The sequence below is a fragment of the Pelecanus crispus genome, chromosome 10, assembly GCF_030463565.1.
Source record: "Pelecanus crispus isolate bPelCri1 chromosome 10, bPelCri1.pri, whole genome shotgun sequence".
Lineage (NCBI taxonomy): Eukaryota > Metazoa > Chordata > Aves > Pelecaniformes > Pelecanidae > Pelecanus > Pelecanus crispus.
Window position 1 is genome coordinate 35,452,821 of NC_134652.1, and position 19,424 is coordinate 35,472,244.

Sequence of the window (19,424 nt, forward strand, 5' to 3'; positions counted from 1 at the left end):
GTACCAGAAATTTCAGGACACTAAAGATATAAAATACAAATTCTATTCCAGCTAGCCTCCTCATGCAGGTTAAATACCTGAAGCTGACAGGCTGCTCCTGAACTTCTTTCCTGTGTTCAGTTTTCTCCTTAGAAGTTAAGATAAATTTAAAAAGTAAACATACTAGGTGTACATCAAATCGTTACTAGAACTTAAGAAGTATATGAGGTTGCTGTGGAAAGAAGCTACCATATATGAAAACAGATTGCTCATGATAAACATACCATGCACAGCCCATTTATAATGCTTTAGATGCAGGGGGAAAAAAAAAAAAAAAAAAAAAAGAGAGAGACAACCTTTTGCTCTAAGTACTTGATTTAGTCTGTTTTCGTGTAGCTGAAGGCCTGCAACATCTGCCAGCAAAAGAAGTTTCTGTTAATGGTAGCTAACTACCGAGATCTCATTACAAAAATCTTTCTCAAATGCAGAGCCCTGAGAGCACAGAATGATATATCAAAATATATCATAAAACAGAAGTGATCAATACTATTCAAGCACAGACAATGCTTAATAGTAATAAACAATAGCACTTCATTTTCACATATATCCCTGCTTAGTTCACAAGGGCTTAGTGTAAACTATAACACAGAATATTTTTGTGTAAGGGGGGTAACATGAGTGTGTGTACACACCCTAGGGGATAGAGCTTACAGATCTAACTGAAATTGAGGGGGCTTTAAGCCAAAGTACCAAAAAGAGGAGGTAGCAGCACTGTCCCTTTCAGCATCACTGAGAGATTGGTTAAATTCAGCGTGAAACCACATCCGTAACAGATTGAGCTGAAAGGAAGTTAGGTTTTTGATTTGTTTTTAACCTGTTTGCAAAGCAGAAGCACTTTAAAAATTACTACCATAGCACTACTGAGCTCCAATTCTGGGCTGCAGAGGTGAGATGATTTTTTTTTTCCCCCCAGGCTCTGTCAAAATCACATAAAGGAGACAACCTTTTCCTCCCAACAGCCTAACCAGCAACACGAGTAACACATTCACCCCATGAGGCGAAGAAACTATCCTTTTTTCAATTCAATTTCCTTGTTATCCCAAATATTAACATCTTTTTCCACGCCACAAGGGCTCAAAGGACTAAAAAGTCTTCCTCTACATCATCTCCCCGACTGATGTTGTCAATTCTCTTTTTGAATCTAGCAACACAAGATCTGCCCCCCCCATTCTACTTACTGGAAATTGTGACAGATCATTCTCAGTGACAAGACCTGCTGCTACTGCTGTAAAAAGAAGTAAAAGCACTACAAGAAATTCCCAGAAATCAAGAGAATATTGCTTCATGGGCACCGGTTGTGTGGTAGACTGAGAAGCTAAAATACCGCGATGCAATCATGACGTGACAAAAACGCTCTGTGGAGTCACTCCATAGAAAAGGAGACCCTAGAAGCAACAGTTGCCTTGTTTATATGCCAATAACCAAAATTCAGGTGGAGATGAAGAATATGCTTTCTTAGCACCATCAAAAAAGCTTCCTTCAGATTCTCAGCACTTTGCAAAATGCAGAACTTTTACCCTAACCTAGCCAAACGCAGTGTTTGGCCCTGACTGCAACATTGTGACTTCATCCAGACATTCATTTTACCTGTAGCTCCTATGTCTCAGCTGTAGGAGAACAGACTCTATTCCCACACGGCCATATATATCCAAACAGTAATGTGTAAACTACTGAAATACTTTTTCAGAAAAGGTGCTTCACAATTTGGGTGGGTTCTCCCTGCTGGAGTACATTCAAGGTGGATATTGAGACTTCATACAGCACATCACAGGATTCACAATGAAACCCAGAAGCTGCTGGAATTCTGGGAAAGGAGAACAAGAAACTCCTAAAACTCTAATTATGCCTTCCATAACTCATCTTACTCAAGCCAGCATGAAGAGAGCAGTGCTTCAGTATTGCACAGCTGACAAGTCATTAATGCACAGAAGCGGCAATGGAGATTTTAACAGTGGGTGGCTTTCAAAATTAGCTGCCAAGTGGATTTGACAGGTGTAAAGCCCAGCTGCTCCTCCCCGCCATCACAAGAAAAACACCAAGCAGTTGCTTGTGGATGGAAGTCTTCTGGCACAGCTTTCCTCATTCTGGACAGCCACCATTCAGATGGAGGACAAGCACCACGCTGACATCCTTCCCTCACTGTACAGCCTCTCAGCAGGTATAGGTCAGGAGATTTTTTTTTTTTAAAATGTTTCTAATACATAGAGAAAAATATTATATTTGTGTGTATATCTCTATATACACACATCTATAAATACATACCCACACATGTATCAAATATAAGTCATAATTTATATAAACAGCAACAAATAGACTGTGAGTGACCAGACTGATGGAGATACACAAAAGGCACTGCAGGCATTCACTCATTCTTCCAAAGCCCAAGATCTGGAAGTTGGTTTCCAAAATACTGTGCTGAAATAACCAACTGCATCTACATGCATTGATCAATGCAGTGTTCATTGAAGAAGTTCAGATGATCTAGAGAGCTACAAAGCAATTTGTTTTCTTCAGCACAAATGGAAAATTCGTTCTCATAAATGCTATGAAAAAGAATATCGAAGACTTAGGACTTCCCAGTCCATTCGAGAGGACCCAGCATAGCTCTTTGCTTTTATACCTGATGAAGCTGTGGAGTAGGTCAACACTGAAGCTGGAAGTGTGAATGCAGTTCAGATACACTTGCACTAACTTCAGTCTAGTTGACTAGGGTATCAACAGGAGTACAACCATATACTGAACCAATATAGGTTTCCGCACCAGTTATAAAATCAATATGCAAGCAGTTACCCTGCACCAAGCTCCCTGCAACTGTGGCTGCACTGCTCTGCTCTGCTTCAGCTGCCTAGCTTGAATATGGAACCTCGAGAAGCTTTGTGTCTATCTTTTACAGAAACACATGCAAATTATTACCAGCATTTCATTGCTATCTGTTTTTTGAACAGATGCAAGTGACAAAGGCACACTCAGTTGGGAGTACTGCTTAGTGTTGCAGCTGAAGGACACTAAACAATAACTAGTTATTTAAGTTGTGTAATCCTTGGAGAACAAGGAGAAGTGCTTTACCAGCAGGAAGGAACCTGAAGTACAGAGACCTCCAAGATGCTGTGACATACTAAAGCAGCTTTCTCCAGAGGAGCTGCCAAAATGGCAACTCCCAGGCCTGTGTGATCAAAATGACTTGTGCTTACTGTTATTTTAAGGCTGAAGTCTAGAAAAGACTGTATTTCATTTGGAATTCTAGCACTCCTGTAAATGAATTTGACATTAAAAACAATTCTTAGCACAGCACTTAACTACAAAAAATATTTTATGTATTTTACATATGGAAGCATGCTTTTACAAAACTAAATCCTTTCAGCTAAAAAGGGTCTCCATTGCTTAGAAGTGCAAGTAACAAGAAGAAAGTGAAAAACAAAAATTAAGTACAAGCTTGCCATTAGCCAACACCTCGAGACAAAAAAACTTTGGAACAAACAATGCAGTGAAGTGCACAGAAAGTACCAAGGGCACATACAAGTCAGCACTGCAGTGAGGCTTTCCACTCCGTCACTTATTTCCAGAGTGGGAAACCACAGGACAACACCCATATTTCACAATGGAGCATCTGGGGAGGCAGATTTCAGTTTATTGCTGTTCACTTGGGGCATGTCCTGGGAAGGTAATGGCCTCTGCTTACACTGCTGTGTGGGGAGCAGTGGCTCTCAGTAAGCACTAGTTTAAAAAAAGCAAGTGCCAAAGTACACAGGCGGGATGTGGTACTGCTTGAGACATTTATGTTCTGTGGGAATATTACAGTAACGTACTCTCCAGCAAAGTAATCTTTGAACCATCTCCAAGTGCTGTTTCTGCATGTTACTGTCTTTCACAATGCAGCAAAAATCAGGTCATTTATGCTCTGCTGAGTCAGTTACTTAAATTTTCTCTTCCCCAAGCTCTAAAGTGTCTTAAATCTTTTCCAAGAAGCTGACAAGTTTCCAAGCATTCTCCTCTGTTGTGTATATCTCATCTTTACCCCAGATTAGCAAGGTATACAAGCACTAGAATTCTGATGCAGGGAATGGAGAAGCTGAAAAAAATCCACTATTAGTTTTTGATTGTTTTCCCTGGAAGCTACAGCACTTCCTCCCCTCAAATTTGAAGTATCCTCAAAGTTTTTACTTATTTTTAGGACTCAGGAGACTGTCTTCTCTCTGCCTTCCTTTCCATATACACAGTAATCCTTTGTGATCTTATTTCTTTTTACTGCTAGAGTATTTTGAGTGTCTGCTGAGGATTTAATCGCAGTATCTGGCAGCGTATACCTCTATTTTTCATTGTGCAGAGGGAGGAGAACAGGCTGCAGTGAAGTAACTGAATATGCAGGGGGAACATTAGCAGTATCTACAGAAACTCCTGACTTTGAAGAGGATCAATCTGATCCATGGGACCAACATATAAAAGGGAAACTTACTCAGAAATGCTAAAATTAGACCATCGAGACAAGGAAGAAGGCAAATCCTTGAGAGACTGAAAAAGTGGTAGCGCGTCACGGTATAAACAGGAATGAACAAGGGACCTGTTCTACTTTCCATCATCATGCCAAAAATAAAGAATTTGATTTGTCTCGAGAATCTCTGGAAGCTCTATAGAATCTTGTTGTTCAATCTGTATGCTTTCTTCTTTAATCGTGACACAAATGCCAATAAACTGGCACTTCATAAGTATTTGCTTTATAATCCAACACAATCAAGCCAGCTGAAGCAGAATGCGGTCAGGCAAAAGGATTCTGCAGTTTGGGACAGAGGGGCAAGGGGGTGGGAGGCTACATAAGGTCAGAGGACAAGCCTGTCCTCCACGTGTCCATGAACGCTTCTACTCTTACCTATGCTTTACCACCAAGTACCCTAACATGCAGTCAGCACATGAACACACGGGCTCGTTCCAATCTAACAAGAACAAATGCATCCAGTGCCACCCAGAACAAGCCTGATCTCGTTCTTCTGCAAGATGACCTCCTCATTAGCATGATGGTCAGTCTGAAGGCCCACAGGTGCCACTGGCACTGTCCACCATAAATCAGCTCCAGATTCTCACAGTGGAAAAAAGCTAGGCATTGCCAACGAAGACCCACTCTTTGTCCCTGGTTTTGTTATAAGCCTGGCTAAAGCTCTATATTCTTGCAGAGCCCTGGACAGAGTCCCAGGAAAGATTGTTCTCAAGCCACTGGTTTAGCAATGACTTCACTTGTTCCAAGAAAGAGAGACAGGCAAACAGACACACACTCTTTTTTTTTTTTACTGGGGGCGGAAGGCAGGGGGAAGACTGAGTTGCTCTGCAGCTACCCTACCTTAGGAGACAAGCATATTCGGCATCTCCTCATGAAACATATTTTAGTTTTTATATACATACTCTTCAGAAACACACAACTGCAGGAGAACCAGTTCTTGCTGTATGCCAGCACTGAAACTGGGAGCAATACAGTTATTGCAGGCTTTTATATTAGCTGAGACCTTAGGGCAAATCTATTGGTTTGACGAGGTGAGTCCTGTAAAGCTAGCAAAGCACTGTCTCCATATTCAATCCATTAGTATGGATTCTTCTGATTTATTATATATGAATTCAGTATGAATTCACAAGCAGCACTGTTTTATTTATAGGTATAGCAACAGACAACAGGTACTTCACAAAACCCTGACCCATGTCTGTATGTAACCTTCCCAGGCACCCAGCTCCGCCCTGCCACCTAAATGTACCAGTCCCAGTCCTGCTTTTCATATTAGACTGAGTCAAACTGTTTCCTCCTTTGACATCTGCCCTGCACAAGACTGCCAGTTTCTTCCAAAAGGAAAAGGGCAAAGTAAGATAATACTTTTCCTTCCCCTGTTCTACAACAGTCTCTTCCTTTCTTGTTGCAAGTGCATTAGCTTCTCATGTGCGCTCCCATTCAATGCATTCACTTTTCCTTATCTCCAATTCCAATCCTTTTCATTCCAACCTCTTGTATTCTCCTAGGTCCTTTTCCTGAAAGTACAAACTTGCCATAACCTATCCATCTTAAACTCCTTTAATCTTAACTGCATTTTCAATTACCCTTCTTCCCTTATTTTCTCTCCAAGATGATGGAACATGCCCCTTAAAATGCCTGTCTTAAATTTCTTTCTTTAACTTCTATCTGTAGACCTTCAATGATAAATTTTCACTTCAGGACATTACTGAAGTTTCCAAAACCCTCCTCCCAAACAAAATTATTAAGAAATTATTTAAGAAAATAATTAAGAAAATTATTAAGAAGAGGCACTCAGTCCACACCCTCCTATGCCTTAAACATATAAAGTTGATGCTGTTACAAAAAGTGAACTGCTATTGTCTACCATGGTGTCCTCTCCTAGTTAGTCTATCACCTTAAACTTTTCTTCTGCATTATTCTATTATTCTCTAAAATGTTTCTAGCGGCCTCTGTCTTCAGTCCTCTCTTTTTCTCCCTCTACACTTTATTTCTGGATATTTTAATATGCAATTAGAGAGACAGTAATTAAATTCTAACTGACAGCTCACAGAAGCATTCTGTTCTGTCCACACTAAAACCTTGGCTCCAATTTGTCACCCTGCCCACACGCTTACTTCCATCTCCCTTCTTGGCTGCTGAGGGGATACCAGCATACTCCTAAGACTTCAGACTGAACTACCATAGCCATGATTTTATCACTGATCTCGAACATCCTAGTACCCAAACTATTTCTACATCAGGGAGATTAATTTACTCCCCCTAAAATAAAACTATTCTTACGCACACACAGATCACAAATATCTATCCATCATCTCAATTGCTCCAAAGTTGTTTCCTGAGGAATTAAAAAAAAAAATCAGTTTTGCCTCATTTTTGAAGTACTGGTAATTCTCCTAGCCCATCACGTTGAGCCCATCACTCCGCTCTTTCTGTATCTTTGTGACACCACCATCCCCCTTGTTTACCAAACTAAGCTGATGCTTTCCATTTCAACACCTTATCTAGGCTACTTTCCTTAATCCCTCAATGTGGAAAGACACACCACTCATTTCCACTACCTACATTTCTTAAGTTCTCAAAATCCTTACTTTCATTTTTTCCTATGCCACCCCTTTGGCTGAGAAGTTTTCTTCTGCCTTGACATCTGTAAAGCATTTCCATTTCTTGAGGCAAACACCACTTGTTGTTTACCAAACACTCTCTTCCCCAATATCTAGGCTACACTTACGCTGACATCATTCATCACCATTGCCATTTCTTTATGCTTCTTGACAGTCTTTTCTTCTATGCTTGTAAATACCTCACATGCAGGGTGATTTCCAATTATACCAGTCAGCTAGACAGCCAAGAAGTTCTCTACTCATTCCAGGAAATCATCTCACAAAAAGGAAAAGCACTTGATTACAGCATTAACAAGCTGAGGCACTACTCTTCCTCTCTTTCACAGACTTGCACAGTGGCCCAGAAAGAGGTATCTAGTCAACATCAGAGTAACCCCGATACGCTGAAGCATGTTGCTGCCAATAGGATTCCAGGCTCATTTACGGTCAACTTTTCACCTTTGGCATGAATGAAGCAGGAAGTCTACTAAAAGAAAAAGATAATCTTATCATGAGAGAAACTGAATTCAGAGGATAATCTATCCCTCCTCTGTTACCGAGTTTCTAAATAAGGAGAAAGAGGCGGTGCTCCTCATTTCCTCACTTTCTCAGCACCTGACATAAAGAGCCTAAAATCTTAAAGCACAGCTACACGAGGTCAGTGGATGCTGTGCTTCCAATAACAGCTACACCTCAGGCATTTAAAAATAGCAAACATTTGTGACCAACATGCATTCTAGCAATTTCATCTATAAAGTGGAGATTACATTGTATTACACAATTGAGTAATAAAAGAAATCAGTAATTGTGAAGTACACAGATACTAGACTGCTGGCTGCCCATAGAAAGGCCCACAGGAAATTACAGACCTCGTCTTCTGATCAGGTTTGAATACCATACAGTGAATACAGAGTATGTTGATCAAAGAAGAGAACAGGAGGTGATAACCATCTAAATAAACAAGCACTTTCCATTCACTCCACTAAAGGCAAAGATCCTGTAGAACTACTACATAAAATATATTTAAATATTGCTTTGCTGCATATACACTAGCATCCAAAATAAAGTTGTACCAGAAACTTTTATTTTGGTAATTAATATGAAGACAGTATAGTCCAGTACATGAATGGCTTTTTTCAATATAGTTCGCATGCATGGGAAAGATTGAGACTTTTCCTTTAATAACTACAGTAAGACTCAATTTTTCCAAAAAGTGTGCATTATCACATCCACACTCAGGATTTCACATATAAGTGCAGATATTCCTGTTGCTGTTTGGCAAATCAAAATTTTTTAGCACCTTTTCCATTGCTTTCCCATTTTTAATAAGTCTTGTTTTGACAAAAAAAACCCAAACCACCCCACAGCAACCCCAAACGTTCACAGAGGTCATCCACTCCACTGTACCGGAGTGTTTGGATAGTCTGGAAACAAAACCCAGAAATACTACGGCAGTTTGAGCACCCTCCCTGCTCCCCAAGGCCTGGCGTGCTCAGTGCAGCTGTTGACACAGAGCAGAACTTTGGGAGGTCTCTATGGAAGGAATCTGCTCTAACTAGAGTTAATATCCTGTCCCCACACTTTCCCTCAAATATGGGTTTTCTGGAATGGATGACTACAGGGTTTGACTCAGAAGACAATTGCTAGAACATTTGTAGGCAGGCCAAGTACAAATGCTGAGAACTTGTCGTCTTTAAAATCCGGAAACTGTGACCCAACAAGCTATTTCAGCCGCACTTTGGACTATATGATTTCAATTTTTCAATTATAAAAGCAGGAGGTGGATCTTTGCAAACCTTCCTTCTCATGCCTATCAGCTACCTCAAGCTTGTAAACATTAAATCAAGAATTAAAAAATTTGTAAGATGGAGATAGAAGAAAAAAAAAGTTTCTGCTTTCTGCTGGACCAGCACAAGTCTGAAAAAGTCACTGCTGAGAGAAAGGTGCAGCTAAAACATTTTCACACATTAAGCAAACAAAGACATGCTTTTAACTTGGGGACAGGATCAGCAGCCAGACTTGAATACTTTCTAGAAATACATCCCTTCTAAACCCAAGAAGGATCTCTATCCTAGAGGGTGAGACTAAAAGCATGTAAAATAGCAGAGTACTTAGATACCAAGTTCTAAGTTGCTAACAGATTTTAAAATCCCCACCTCAATCAAGGAGAGATTGGTGGCTTCAAAGAGCAAGTGACATGACTCCCTAAAACTAAAAATTCTTGCTCAAGGATATACTAACATGAAACAGAAAATTTGCCTGTACAAGCAAATATACGAAACAGCCCGTTCATCCAGAAAGTTAGCTTGTTTTACTCAAGCACATTAGCACAAACATACAAGGCGAGCCAAATAGCAATATTAACTGAAGAGGAGGTAAGTCCACCCTAAACCATCTATGCATCAATTCCACCACTAAGCTTTCTTGAACAGCCTGCTTCATGACCTTCAGCATGACTGTTCCAACCACAGCTCCAGAAAAATAATCATGCAACAGCATTTCATAGAGTCCATCAACTGCTGAGAGATGAGAATACAAAAGGAATACTTAAATGAAACACAGATACAGCTAAAGTCGGGGGGGCGGGGCGGGGAATACCATCATCTAAATTCACCACGATGACAAATTCCTAAAAACCCAAGGCTGAAGTTACAGATACTAAGCTTAATATCAAATATATCTAAGACTTCCCTTCACCATTTTGACAAGTTTGTTGGAGCTCCCTTTCACCTGCCAGTCTGTGAGAAATCTTCCCCAACTCTCTATAAAGCAAAAACATCCAATATAGTAGGTTCCTGAAATCTCATATGGGTTTGGCTCTTCTGAAGACTTTGACAGCACTACTAATTTCTTTGGAGAAAAAAAGGAATATATGTTTATTGCTTATTACATTATCTCATCAGATCCTTAGTATTCATCAGGTCAATCTAAAGGCATGTCAAAAACGGACACGACCTCCTAGCAGTTTTCTCAGCAGCTTTAATGTTTGGGCATCAGTCCAGAAAGAACGAGAGTCGGAAGTATCATCTCATAAACCAGGCAAGCAATTATCACTTACTTTATTGATCTTTGCTCCCTTTTCTCATCTTTCTGAACTCTGACCTGAATTCTAGACACCTTCTTTGTGGGAGCTGAGTGTATCACAAATTTAAGGGTTTATTTTTCACCTCAGTTTCAATCCTCCAGAGAGGAGTAAGCTGTGTTACTGTTAAGTTTATATTTGTAAGATGCTTTGACTATGTAAAGTGCCATTAGTTCTATTATGTCACTCAGAGACTAGCTTTGCAGTACTCTAAGTTGATTCAAAAAGGAGGTTGAGTGACTATTATCACACCACTCCCACCCTTTCAACACAAACATGCTTTATTAGTATTTTCTTATCCTTTTCTTACCCTCCTCCCCCTCCATGCTCACCACTTTCCACCACCACTTAAGTAACCTAGACAATTTCCTAAGGAGGACAGAATTAAAGAGATTAAAATAGTTTAGTAAATGCAGTTGCTCAAGTATCTTACCAATGCAGGCCATTGAATTTGTTTGATCTTTGATCCCTGAGTCTGGCTTGGGTCCTTTCTTTTCGCCCAGACCAGCTGGTACTCCACCAAGAAGGTTGCAAAATCTTCATAAACTTTAACCCATTCTCGCTTTTCCCATTCAAGGTCATCAAATTCCACGTATACCTAGGGAAATTTAAGAACAGGAAAGGACATACATTATTACATATACACAGCATGTGTACATCTACAAGTACTTTTGAAAGCATGTGTTTTAAAATTTAATGCAAGAGTTTAGTATTACCCATTTTACTGTCATGGTAATGAAATTATATAATCAGATACTGCACCACAGAAGAAATTTTTCTTGGCAGTGCATTTGTACTCAAGAGAGGGGAGTTGCATTTGCTAAAACATTACCATTAGCATTGGGTATCTTATCTCATGAATGAAAAGCATAACACTAAGTATTTACTAGTATCATTCAAGTAATACAGACAGCTATTTACATATCAGTAAATAAGTTTTAAGAATACTTCTCGTTCTCAGTTCAAATACTTGCCATATAATACAAACCAACCAAAGAAACACCGTTTCAAGAAAAAAAGTCATTTGGAAAATACCAGAAAGGACATCCTGAGCCTGCAGACCCTGCTACTACAAGCAAAGCCAACACACAGCACATAACAGAAGCAGTTCAGTTTCTTGCACTTTCTGTCCTTCTAGAATCCCACTCCTGGGGCAGGGGAGGAAGGACAACAACGAACACACACTTTCTGTTTCCAGATAAATTAATTTGGAGCCAGTCTGAAACTAGTTGATCTTGTGCCATCCCCATCCTGTAGTTTATACAGTTATCCCTGACACGTTCTTAGAGAACAACCATACCCTCCCTCAGCTGCATTTACTAAGCTAAATATGCCAAACCTTTTGTCTCCTCTTGTGAAGGAAAAAGGGAACTCAGAGCCAAAAAGCTATCCAAAAGCTATCTGCATTACCAAACACAAATTCTTCTAAACCCATTACATCTCAAAATTACAGGATTCATTTAATTTTTTTTAAAAAATCAACATAATCAATTGTTTTCCAAATTATGAGAAAATTCGTAAGAAAAAACAGCTGGCATTATAAAAAAAGCCACTGCTTGCCACACAAACTGGAGAAGAAGGGAAGATGCTTTGCTACCCTCCTGAATTGCAGCTCTCGGCCACGCCCAAGGCAACTTCTGAAACTGGAGTGTCTTCCTCTATCTGCTTCTGAGAACTTAAATCGCTGTCACAGAAATATTCTTGTCTTTTTAACTTTGGTTAATTTTAGGCCTGCAACATACTTCCTCGTCTAGACTTTCCATCTCACACTTTCCAAACGTGTACTACATAGTGCTTCTTCTCCCTTCTGTGTACACAACTTAAATTTGCACCAAGCCTCTTCTCGCTCCTTTATCAAAATTCATCATCCCAGTTTCCCCCGATACTCTTTTTTAAACCCATATTACTCCCATTCTGTTCCTACACACTCCCTTCCTGTTCCCTTCCCTCTTTAAAGCATCAGATTAAGAAGATAACTTGCAGTTACTTTCTTCTTCTATCACAGCCAATTATTGCATCCCCACTTAAAATCTGTCCAAATAAAAAGGAAGAAAGGAGTTTCTTCTCCTATCAAGCTATGCTCAGTCTATCCATTTATTTCACTGTTACCCTTCCTCCCGACCTCCACGCTCCTCTGACTAACCGCAGCTATCGCTCCTTTTCATCCACCCCTCTACCAAACACTGACGCTAGACCGTCCCTGTCATCGTGCGCGCTCGTTGTCACTCACGGCCAACTGGCCTTTCCACCTCTTATCTCGCATCTCATCTTATTGCTCATTTTCTTACTTGCCTGGTCTTAATCGCTGGGTCAGGGTAGAGTGTGCGCAGGGCAGTTTTCTGCCTTAAATACTGCTCCTTCTTTATTTTCCAAGGGCAGAGCTTTCCCGCTGCATTCACCACCTCAACATCTGGAATTTCTGCCATTTGCTTGCTGCCACTCCTCCGACATTTCACTTACCCTGGCTGATCACGGTCATCCCCCATCTCTGCATCACCTTGTTCATCAACACAACTCCTCTTTTACCTTTTCCCTTTGCCCATTTCACTCACTGAAACTATCAGGAAACTACTGCTAGTCTTTGTGGTGGCATTAGAATCTGCCCTAAAGGAACAGTTTGCATACAAAATTATCCTCTCACCTCGATTGTTCATTGTTACAGCTATCGCCTGTTATTCTAATAGAGCAAGTGGAAAACATCAGCAAAAACTCAAAACTAAAAATTGTAAATTGACACCTTTCACTAAAAAGCACTTTTTAGTAACTGAATTTCTATAAATTAATTTTAAAATACATAATAAAGCGGCAGAATAATAATTTCTCAATCAAAACAGAGTTAACTCTGAACACAGTAATGCTTCAAAGGACTGGCAGGAAAGCATGCCATATCTCAAATCATCTTAGCAGCAGTATCTTGTATTTGCAGCTACTTTGAACCCTTCTAAAGAGACATTTATTTCTGCAATTGATCGGATGACAAAAGTTAAAGACAACCTTCAGTGACAGTACAGTCAAAAATCATTCTCTAAAGTCACCCTCCTCCTGGCCCCTCCTCCTGCAAATTCCACTCAATTATTCTGGACTGGTCAAATAATTGTATTTTAGTATCTGGAAAGGTATTTTACTTGGGTAGTCTATAACAGGGTATAAGAGGTTTAGCACCAGACCTCACACAGCAGCGAATTTAAAAAAAAAATAGGAGGCAAGGGGAATCAAGTGAATAAACGTTTTTGAAAACACACAGATAACTGGAGTTAGCAGTTTAGAAACCGTCACACTAAAACATACTGTATCTTCTGAACACTAGCCAAAACTTGTGGATAACTGTGATACAATCTAGTGTTTGTGTGCAAGTTTTGCACCCCAAATAAACCGAAATCCGGTGCAATGACAGTGGGAGTTATTGCTGAGCTATCTGCAGAATCTCCTGGCACCGTATAATTAGATCTTCAAAGGAGCAGTTCCAAGAAAAGTGGAGAATGGAGCGTGGCGCAGAGCCAGCCTGCCATTGCCCAGGGCACCATATTCCTCCTCTAGTACGATACACACACAACCTTACTTGGGAATTACTTCTGCCAGCTTCCACCACATTCAGGTTTCGATGCCAAGACTATTAACTATCTGCTGGCTCTTCAAAGTTCATTTTTGAAAGGCAGAAACAACACAGATGAAACGCAGAGCCCAATCCTTTGCCCATTCTCTTTTTTGCTAGGAAATACTTAAATCAGGAAAATCCATTATGAATTTTCTAAGGCAACAGTACAGCCTCTGAAGAACACAGGCGTCCTCTTTCTCTGCACACTGACCTACCGCACAGAGAAGAGCGGTATCCCAAGAAGAACAATTTATGAAAGGGAGTAAAAAGGGTAGAGAAGGAGGCAAGGAAGCAATCCAGCAACCTACGCCAACAAAATAAAACGTAGAGCCAAAGTTAGACCCCCTAAGGAGTGCAAAGGCTGAAAATATTTAATCTTTCTTGCTTCACTGACGAAACTCTGTACAGCAAGAAACTCTACATTTGCCTCCCTAAGAATGAATGTTGATTTTGGAATTTTTTGGCCAAATTTTGCTTCTTTGCCTTGTCAGCTGTACAGAAGTTTGCATTCCCACAGTCGCTGAAGTCTTCTCACCACGTATGCATTCACTTGCATAAAATGGAGAAATTCCCACTGGGATGGTATTATATTTATAATTGGCATTAACGTGCTAATTTTGTAACTCACTACTATTTTCCAACAGGAAGCAGCACAAGCTTTTAGCATGCTTTTCCAAGTAAAGCAAGACAACAAATTAATTTCCAATGGAGTCAGCCAAACAATTGCAACAAAATATTGCTGTTTCAAAGCCAAAACACAACAATCACAGTGAAATTCTCTACACGCAGCGCTGCAATCCAGAGTTTTCCAGTCACTTCTGCTCCAAATAAATACGCCTGACCAAACAAATTCTGAAACCCTTTAAACTGTCACGAAAGCAGTGTTGACTTCCAGTAAATTTGACTTACAATGCTAAAAAGCATAGTCCATGCACCATGCACTTTCTTGAAACCACCTGAATGGGTGGATGCTGTTTGTAACTCCCCCATGCTGTAGCAGCGTATGTGCTGCCCACAGGCTGGTTAGTGCTGACGAAAACTGCAGCGTTAACAATCCAAAGGCTGACTTCAGGTTAGGTTTGCCCTGGCAATTGCTCCAAGAATCACTAAAAACTTGCATCATCTTAAGGCAAAGTAATCGCTAGTGACAAGGAAATAGCTGTATAGCATTTATTTACTAAGCTTCTAACCCAGTGTGCTAAAATAAAGAAAACACTTCTACCTTTGTACCACATCAAATAGTCTTTCAACAACATAAATTTGGCTACTGACTTCAACGTGAGTCCCAGAGCACATGCCACTGGGCTTCGTTCGTAACATTTTTAAATTAGAAAGAGTATTACACCATGTGCAATTACAGTGCATATATACTTTATACGCCATTTGTAAGAGTTGAGAACTCAAAACTCAGGTGCTAAAAATGATCTGTGGAATTCAAAAGTTTTAGTTACACAACTTAAAAAGATAAACCTAAAACTCTTAGCATGTAATCAAGCATCAAAAACTAGTTGTCAGAGTCAATTTTCCAGCCCTGTGAGGTATGGTCAGGTAAATACAAGAATGTAAACCTAGTATGTAATTTAGCAGAAATGTACTTGAAAATACGCAAGTATAAAAAAACCCACACATCTCAATGGCAAGAAATAAAATCTTTTACAAGTTGAGGGGGTCATGTTTAAAACCCATGGTACCATCAGAGGAAAAAAAAAATTCCTGTTTGATGCCTCCAACTTATACATCCTAACTACAAGACTCAGAACCTACATTACAAGATGTCAGGACAAAATTCCCAGATTAGCAAATTAAAATGAAGTGCAAGTTAGTTCTTCCTTCCTCCCCCCCACATTCTCCAGTGTTAACTGCAACCTGCAAACTTTAATTCTGGGGCATATACGTTTTATGGGATGTTTAAGAATGGCTTATTCTTGGCCCAGTAAAGAGGGTGCTGGGAGTTTCCTGGTTTTGAGAGAAAAATCTACCTTCAGAAAAGAAAATCCAAGGAGCCAAGAGAGCAGCCAGTGCTACCCGCAGAGGTGGACGGAGGTTTTGAGTCCAGGCATCCCAAACCAAACCAGCACCAGCAGCAAGGCGGGTTTGAAATTGGCAGCAAGGTTTCTGGAGGTCTGAAGCCCACCCAACTGCGACAGCTTGCTTAGCTCCAGTGGGCTTTCCTAGCATTGTATGAAATTGAAAGTTAAACCAAAGTACGCTAGGCTCCAAAAAACTTCTCCATCTACTTATTGAGATGGATGCGATTGCCAAACATCTAACTGGTATAAACTAAAGCTAGTTGTAAGTACACAGGGAACAGAGCCAGTAAGAGTGTTTTTATAAAACTTAATCTTCCCATCCTGTTCCCAATATCCTTGCCTTCTCAGGTTTTTACAGATTGTTTCTTTGATGGAAACAGCATTACCCAGCAGTCAAGTCTTTCTAAATATATCTTTAACTAATCAAATGCAATCAAAGCACAATTTACTATAAAGAAAAACAGCTTAACACAGTAAAATTATTACTGTGTTATACAAGTGCTACCCATTTCCGCATGGAAAAATGGTGAAATAGCAACCAAAGACAGCAGTAGAGGCTTTTGTTTAATAAAGGGCTTCCAATATTGTTCTATGCTACCAAAATTTCCCCAGTCCTTCACATTAGCATTTCATAGTCACTCTACATTAAAAAGAACTTATAAAAGACTCATCATACCCTTTCCTTTATATATTGAAATGCTATACATTTGCATTTTACAAACTCCAAGCAAAACGGCATGGGGAGGCGGGGGGAGAGAATTCGAAAATACATTGGCATCAGTCCATACAGCCTAAAACCACTCAAAACAGCTGGAATACTGGCAATAGATTGGTCTTAATCTATCAAATTCTTTAGGATTAAAAGATGGGGTTTATTGCCTCCATGTATTCTTAAAAGTAGCCAGCATTTTTACTGCAAATCAGACATATTCATTCCTAAGTACAAAAATTTCACTCATGTTTGTAGTCAAGAAAGTATTTACTTTCGACAAAGAAATACTAAGGGTACTGTGTATTTTTTAGCAGGGGTGAGTAGACACCCACAATTCCACAGTTAAGTCTTTAGAAGACCTGAAAATGTTCCTGACAAAACCGGTATATGTTTATTAATCAGACTTTTACAATTCTTCCACCATTAAAGGAACATAATAGCTTGTCTCAAAAACGCAAGAGCTCTGCATCTAACTCTCAAGCACCAGGAAAAAAAAGCTGTAGAATCAGATACATGTTTTACAGGAAAGAACACTGAAAGCTCCTTAGAAGATAGAACAAATTAATAGTGTTGGTTATTTTATGCTATTTCAGCACTTCAAGAAAAAAAAAAAACCATGAAATTGTCTGGACAAATGTTCAAATCTGCACATCTGTTTTGATTATTTGTGGAACTTGAAAGCAGTAACAAAAATTTAATGGCAGAAAAATTAATTTTCTCTTAAATGTAGAGTCCTACTACTTTCAGATGAGCTTTGGAAGTCAAAAGGACAACTCCTCAAAGATTAAATCACCTTTGACACAATCTACTACCATGAAACATCATACTCATTCTGAAAACTTAAATTCTCTGTTTATCCAAAGGAAAATGGAATAGGCGTATTATCCCAGAAGCAGTCCCCAGTTATAACCTGGGAAGTTGAAGTGTACAAAAAAAAGAGGCTAGTTCATTATCCGCAGGGTATTAAGTCTCTGTTGTTTCAGAACTGCCTGGAAATCTCCTTTTTTTTGCGGCGCGATAGTTCTGGGTCTGTCCAGCAGGAATGGACCAATACTTATTTCTTGTAAACCACTGAAACACCCTGCATAACAGCATCCAGCTACAACGCCTCCGAAATACAAAGAGACAAGTCCTCCAAAACCACTACTGTCATTACTGAGGAAAAAATAAAACGTGCAGCCCCAGGGTCATCTGCTCAACATTTACAAACCTATAGAGAGGTGCATGTACAGGAGGGAATAAGACCAGCTGTAGCAAATACATGCTTCGATAAACATGAATTTTCAAGGTAGCTTCCTTATATCAAGCTTTAAAACATAAAACTCCTACAAGCACAGAGAACTCTTCAAATAAAAAGAATTATTTATTTCAAGCAAGCAGTAGTCTCAAGATACATTATGGGGGAATAAACACAGAAATGATCAACACGTACAATTTATGGTGAATTTTGAAACCCTAACTCTGCGCTCCCTGAAATGCATGCTTGAACACTGACGATAAAGTAGCTTTTGCAGAAGAAATGCAGAGAAAAATGGTTGCAAAACTGAAGAAAAATACCAGTACTATTGCAACAGCCTGCTGCAGTCTGTAGCTTGGATTGCTAAGCAACCAGCACATCACGTAGAGTACAAAGCAAGATTGCAGGGAAGACAAAATAGTAAAAAGGCATCCTACTTGGATGCCCCAATCCATCTTTGAAAAATAAAGAAAAACATTTAAAACACACGTCTTTCATCCCTCAATTTAAAATGCACAGTCTAAGAGAAAGCTGAAGGAAGAAAATATGAACTACACTGAATTGCAAGGAAAAAAAACCTCATACTTGTATGTGATTTAGAGTTTTAAATTAGTTTCTTAAAAAAGACTTGTCCCTGATAAAAAGATAATCCACGGGACTGCCAAATTTTATTTTAAAAGCTATCTGAATCTCCTAAGTATTCAAAATATTTGACATACCTATTTTGCAAATCTTTTTCCAAATAAGTGACATGCAAACCAGAAATTAAGTCATGACCGTACTGGACTTAAAAACAAACCAAAGTCAAGTAGCCCCATTTTAAAAGTGTTTTAGATGCCAAAAATACACTGCATTACTCATCCAAAATGAGAAATAGAAGTGACTTACAATTTTAAGACAGCATAGTCTATTAAATCATAGCAACAACTAGTTGAAATATACACATTACACAAAAAATTCCTGGTCCTTCAGGCTTGGACAAAATCTTTCAAATTCTCTTTGCCATCACACAACACAGGAAACTTTTCTTACTATATCTAAATTTCTAAACTTTAATTTCTAAAAACAATTGTTAAGAAGCATACATACTATAGAAAGCCTACATATTCAATTTAAAAATAGAGGGGAATTTTTTGTTCGGATCATACATTTATGATTTTAGACAAGGTGAACAAAAAAACAATTACAAAAATTAACTATTTAGCTATTTAGATGGATAGTTAAAAGCAATTCATATGTGCATATATGCACATTTTTAATGTCACACTAAAAAGACCAACACCTGCCATTTAATAAGGAATCATTATTGCTAAGTCTCAATTCAAAAAAAATTATGCTGTTTTTTAACTGTATATATCTCATATTTGAAGATCTGACTAAAACACAACTGAATGGAGATAAGAGCATTTAAAATACTAATTATTAATTGTTAAATGTTAATGGCTTTCAGCCAATTTTTATAGTGCAATGGCATGTCAATGAAGATAAAGTTTGTCTAGCAGGTTGTCAGCAGACACAAAGCACTACAGGAGGCTGAATTGAAGCACGTGGTGAAAGGAATAGGTTACTTCCTAGTTGGAATCCATTACTCGCTATTGTTCCTCACCCCCAAAATCCGAGTTAGCTACAAGTAGAAATCT

General features: G+C 39.2%; 1 protein-coding gene across 3 annotated transcripts in view; it reads right to left on the minus strand.

The window, feature by feature from the left end:
* The window catches only part of JMJD1C (jumonji domain containing 1C), a 168,566-nt gene that overhangs the window by 100,794 nt on the left and 48,348 nt on the right, over positions 1-19,424 (minus strand). For all 3 annotated transcript variants that reach the window (XM_075717424.1, XM_075717423.1, XM_075717421.1), the window contains exon 2: positions 10,644-10,808. In XM_075717424.1, coding sequence (XP_075573539.1) covers positions 10,644-10,808 — 165 coding nt within the window. The remainder of the gene's footprint in view (positions 1-10,643; positions 10,809-19,424) is intronic.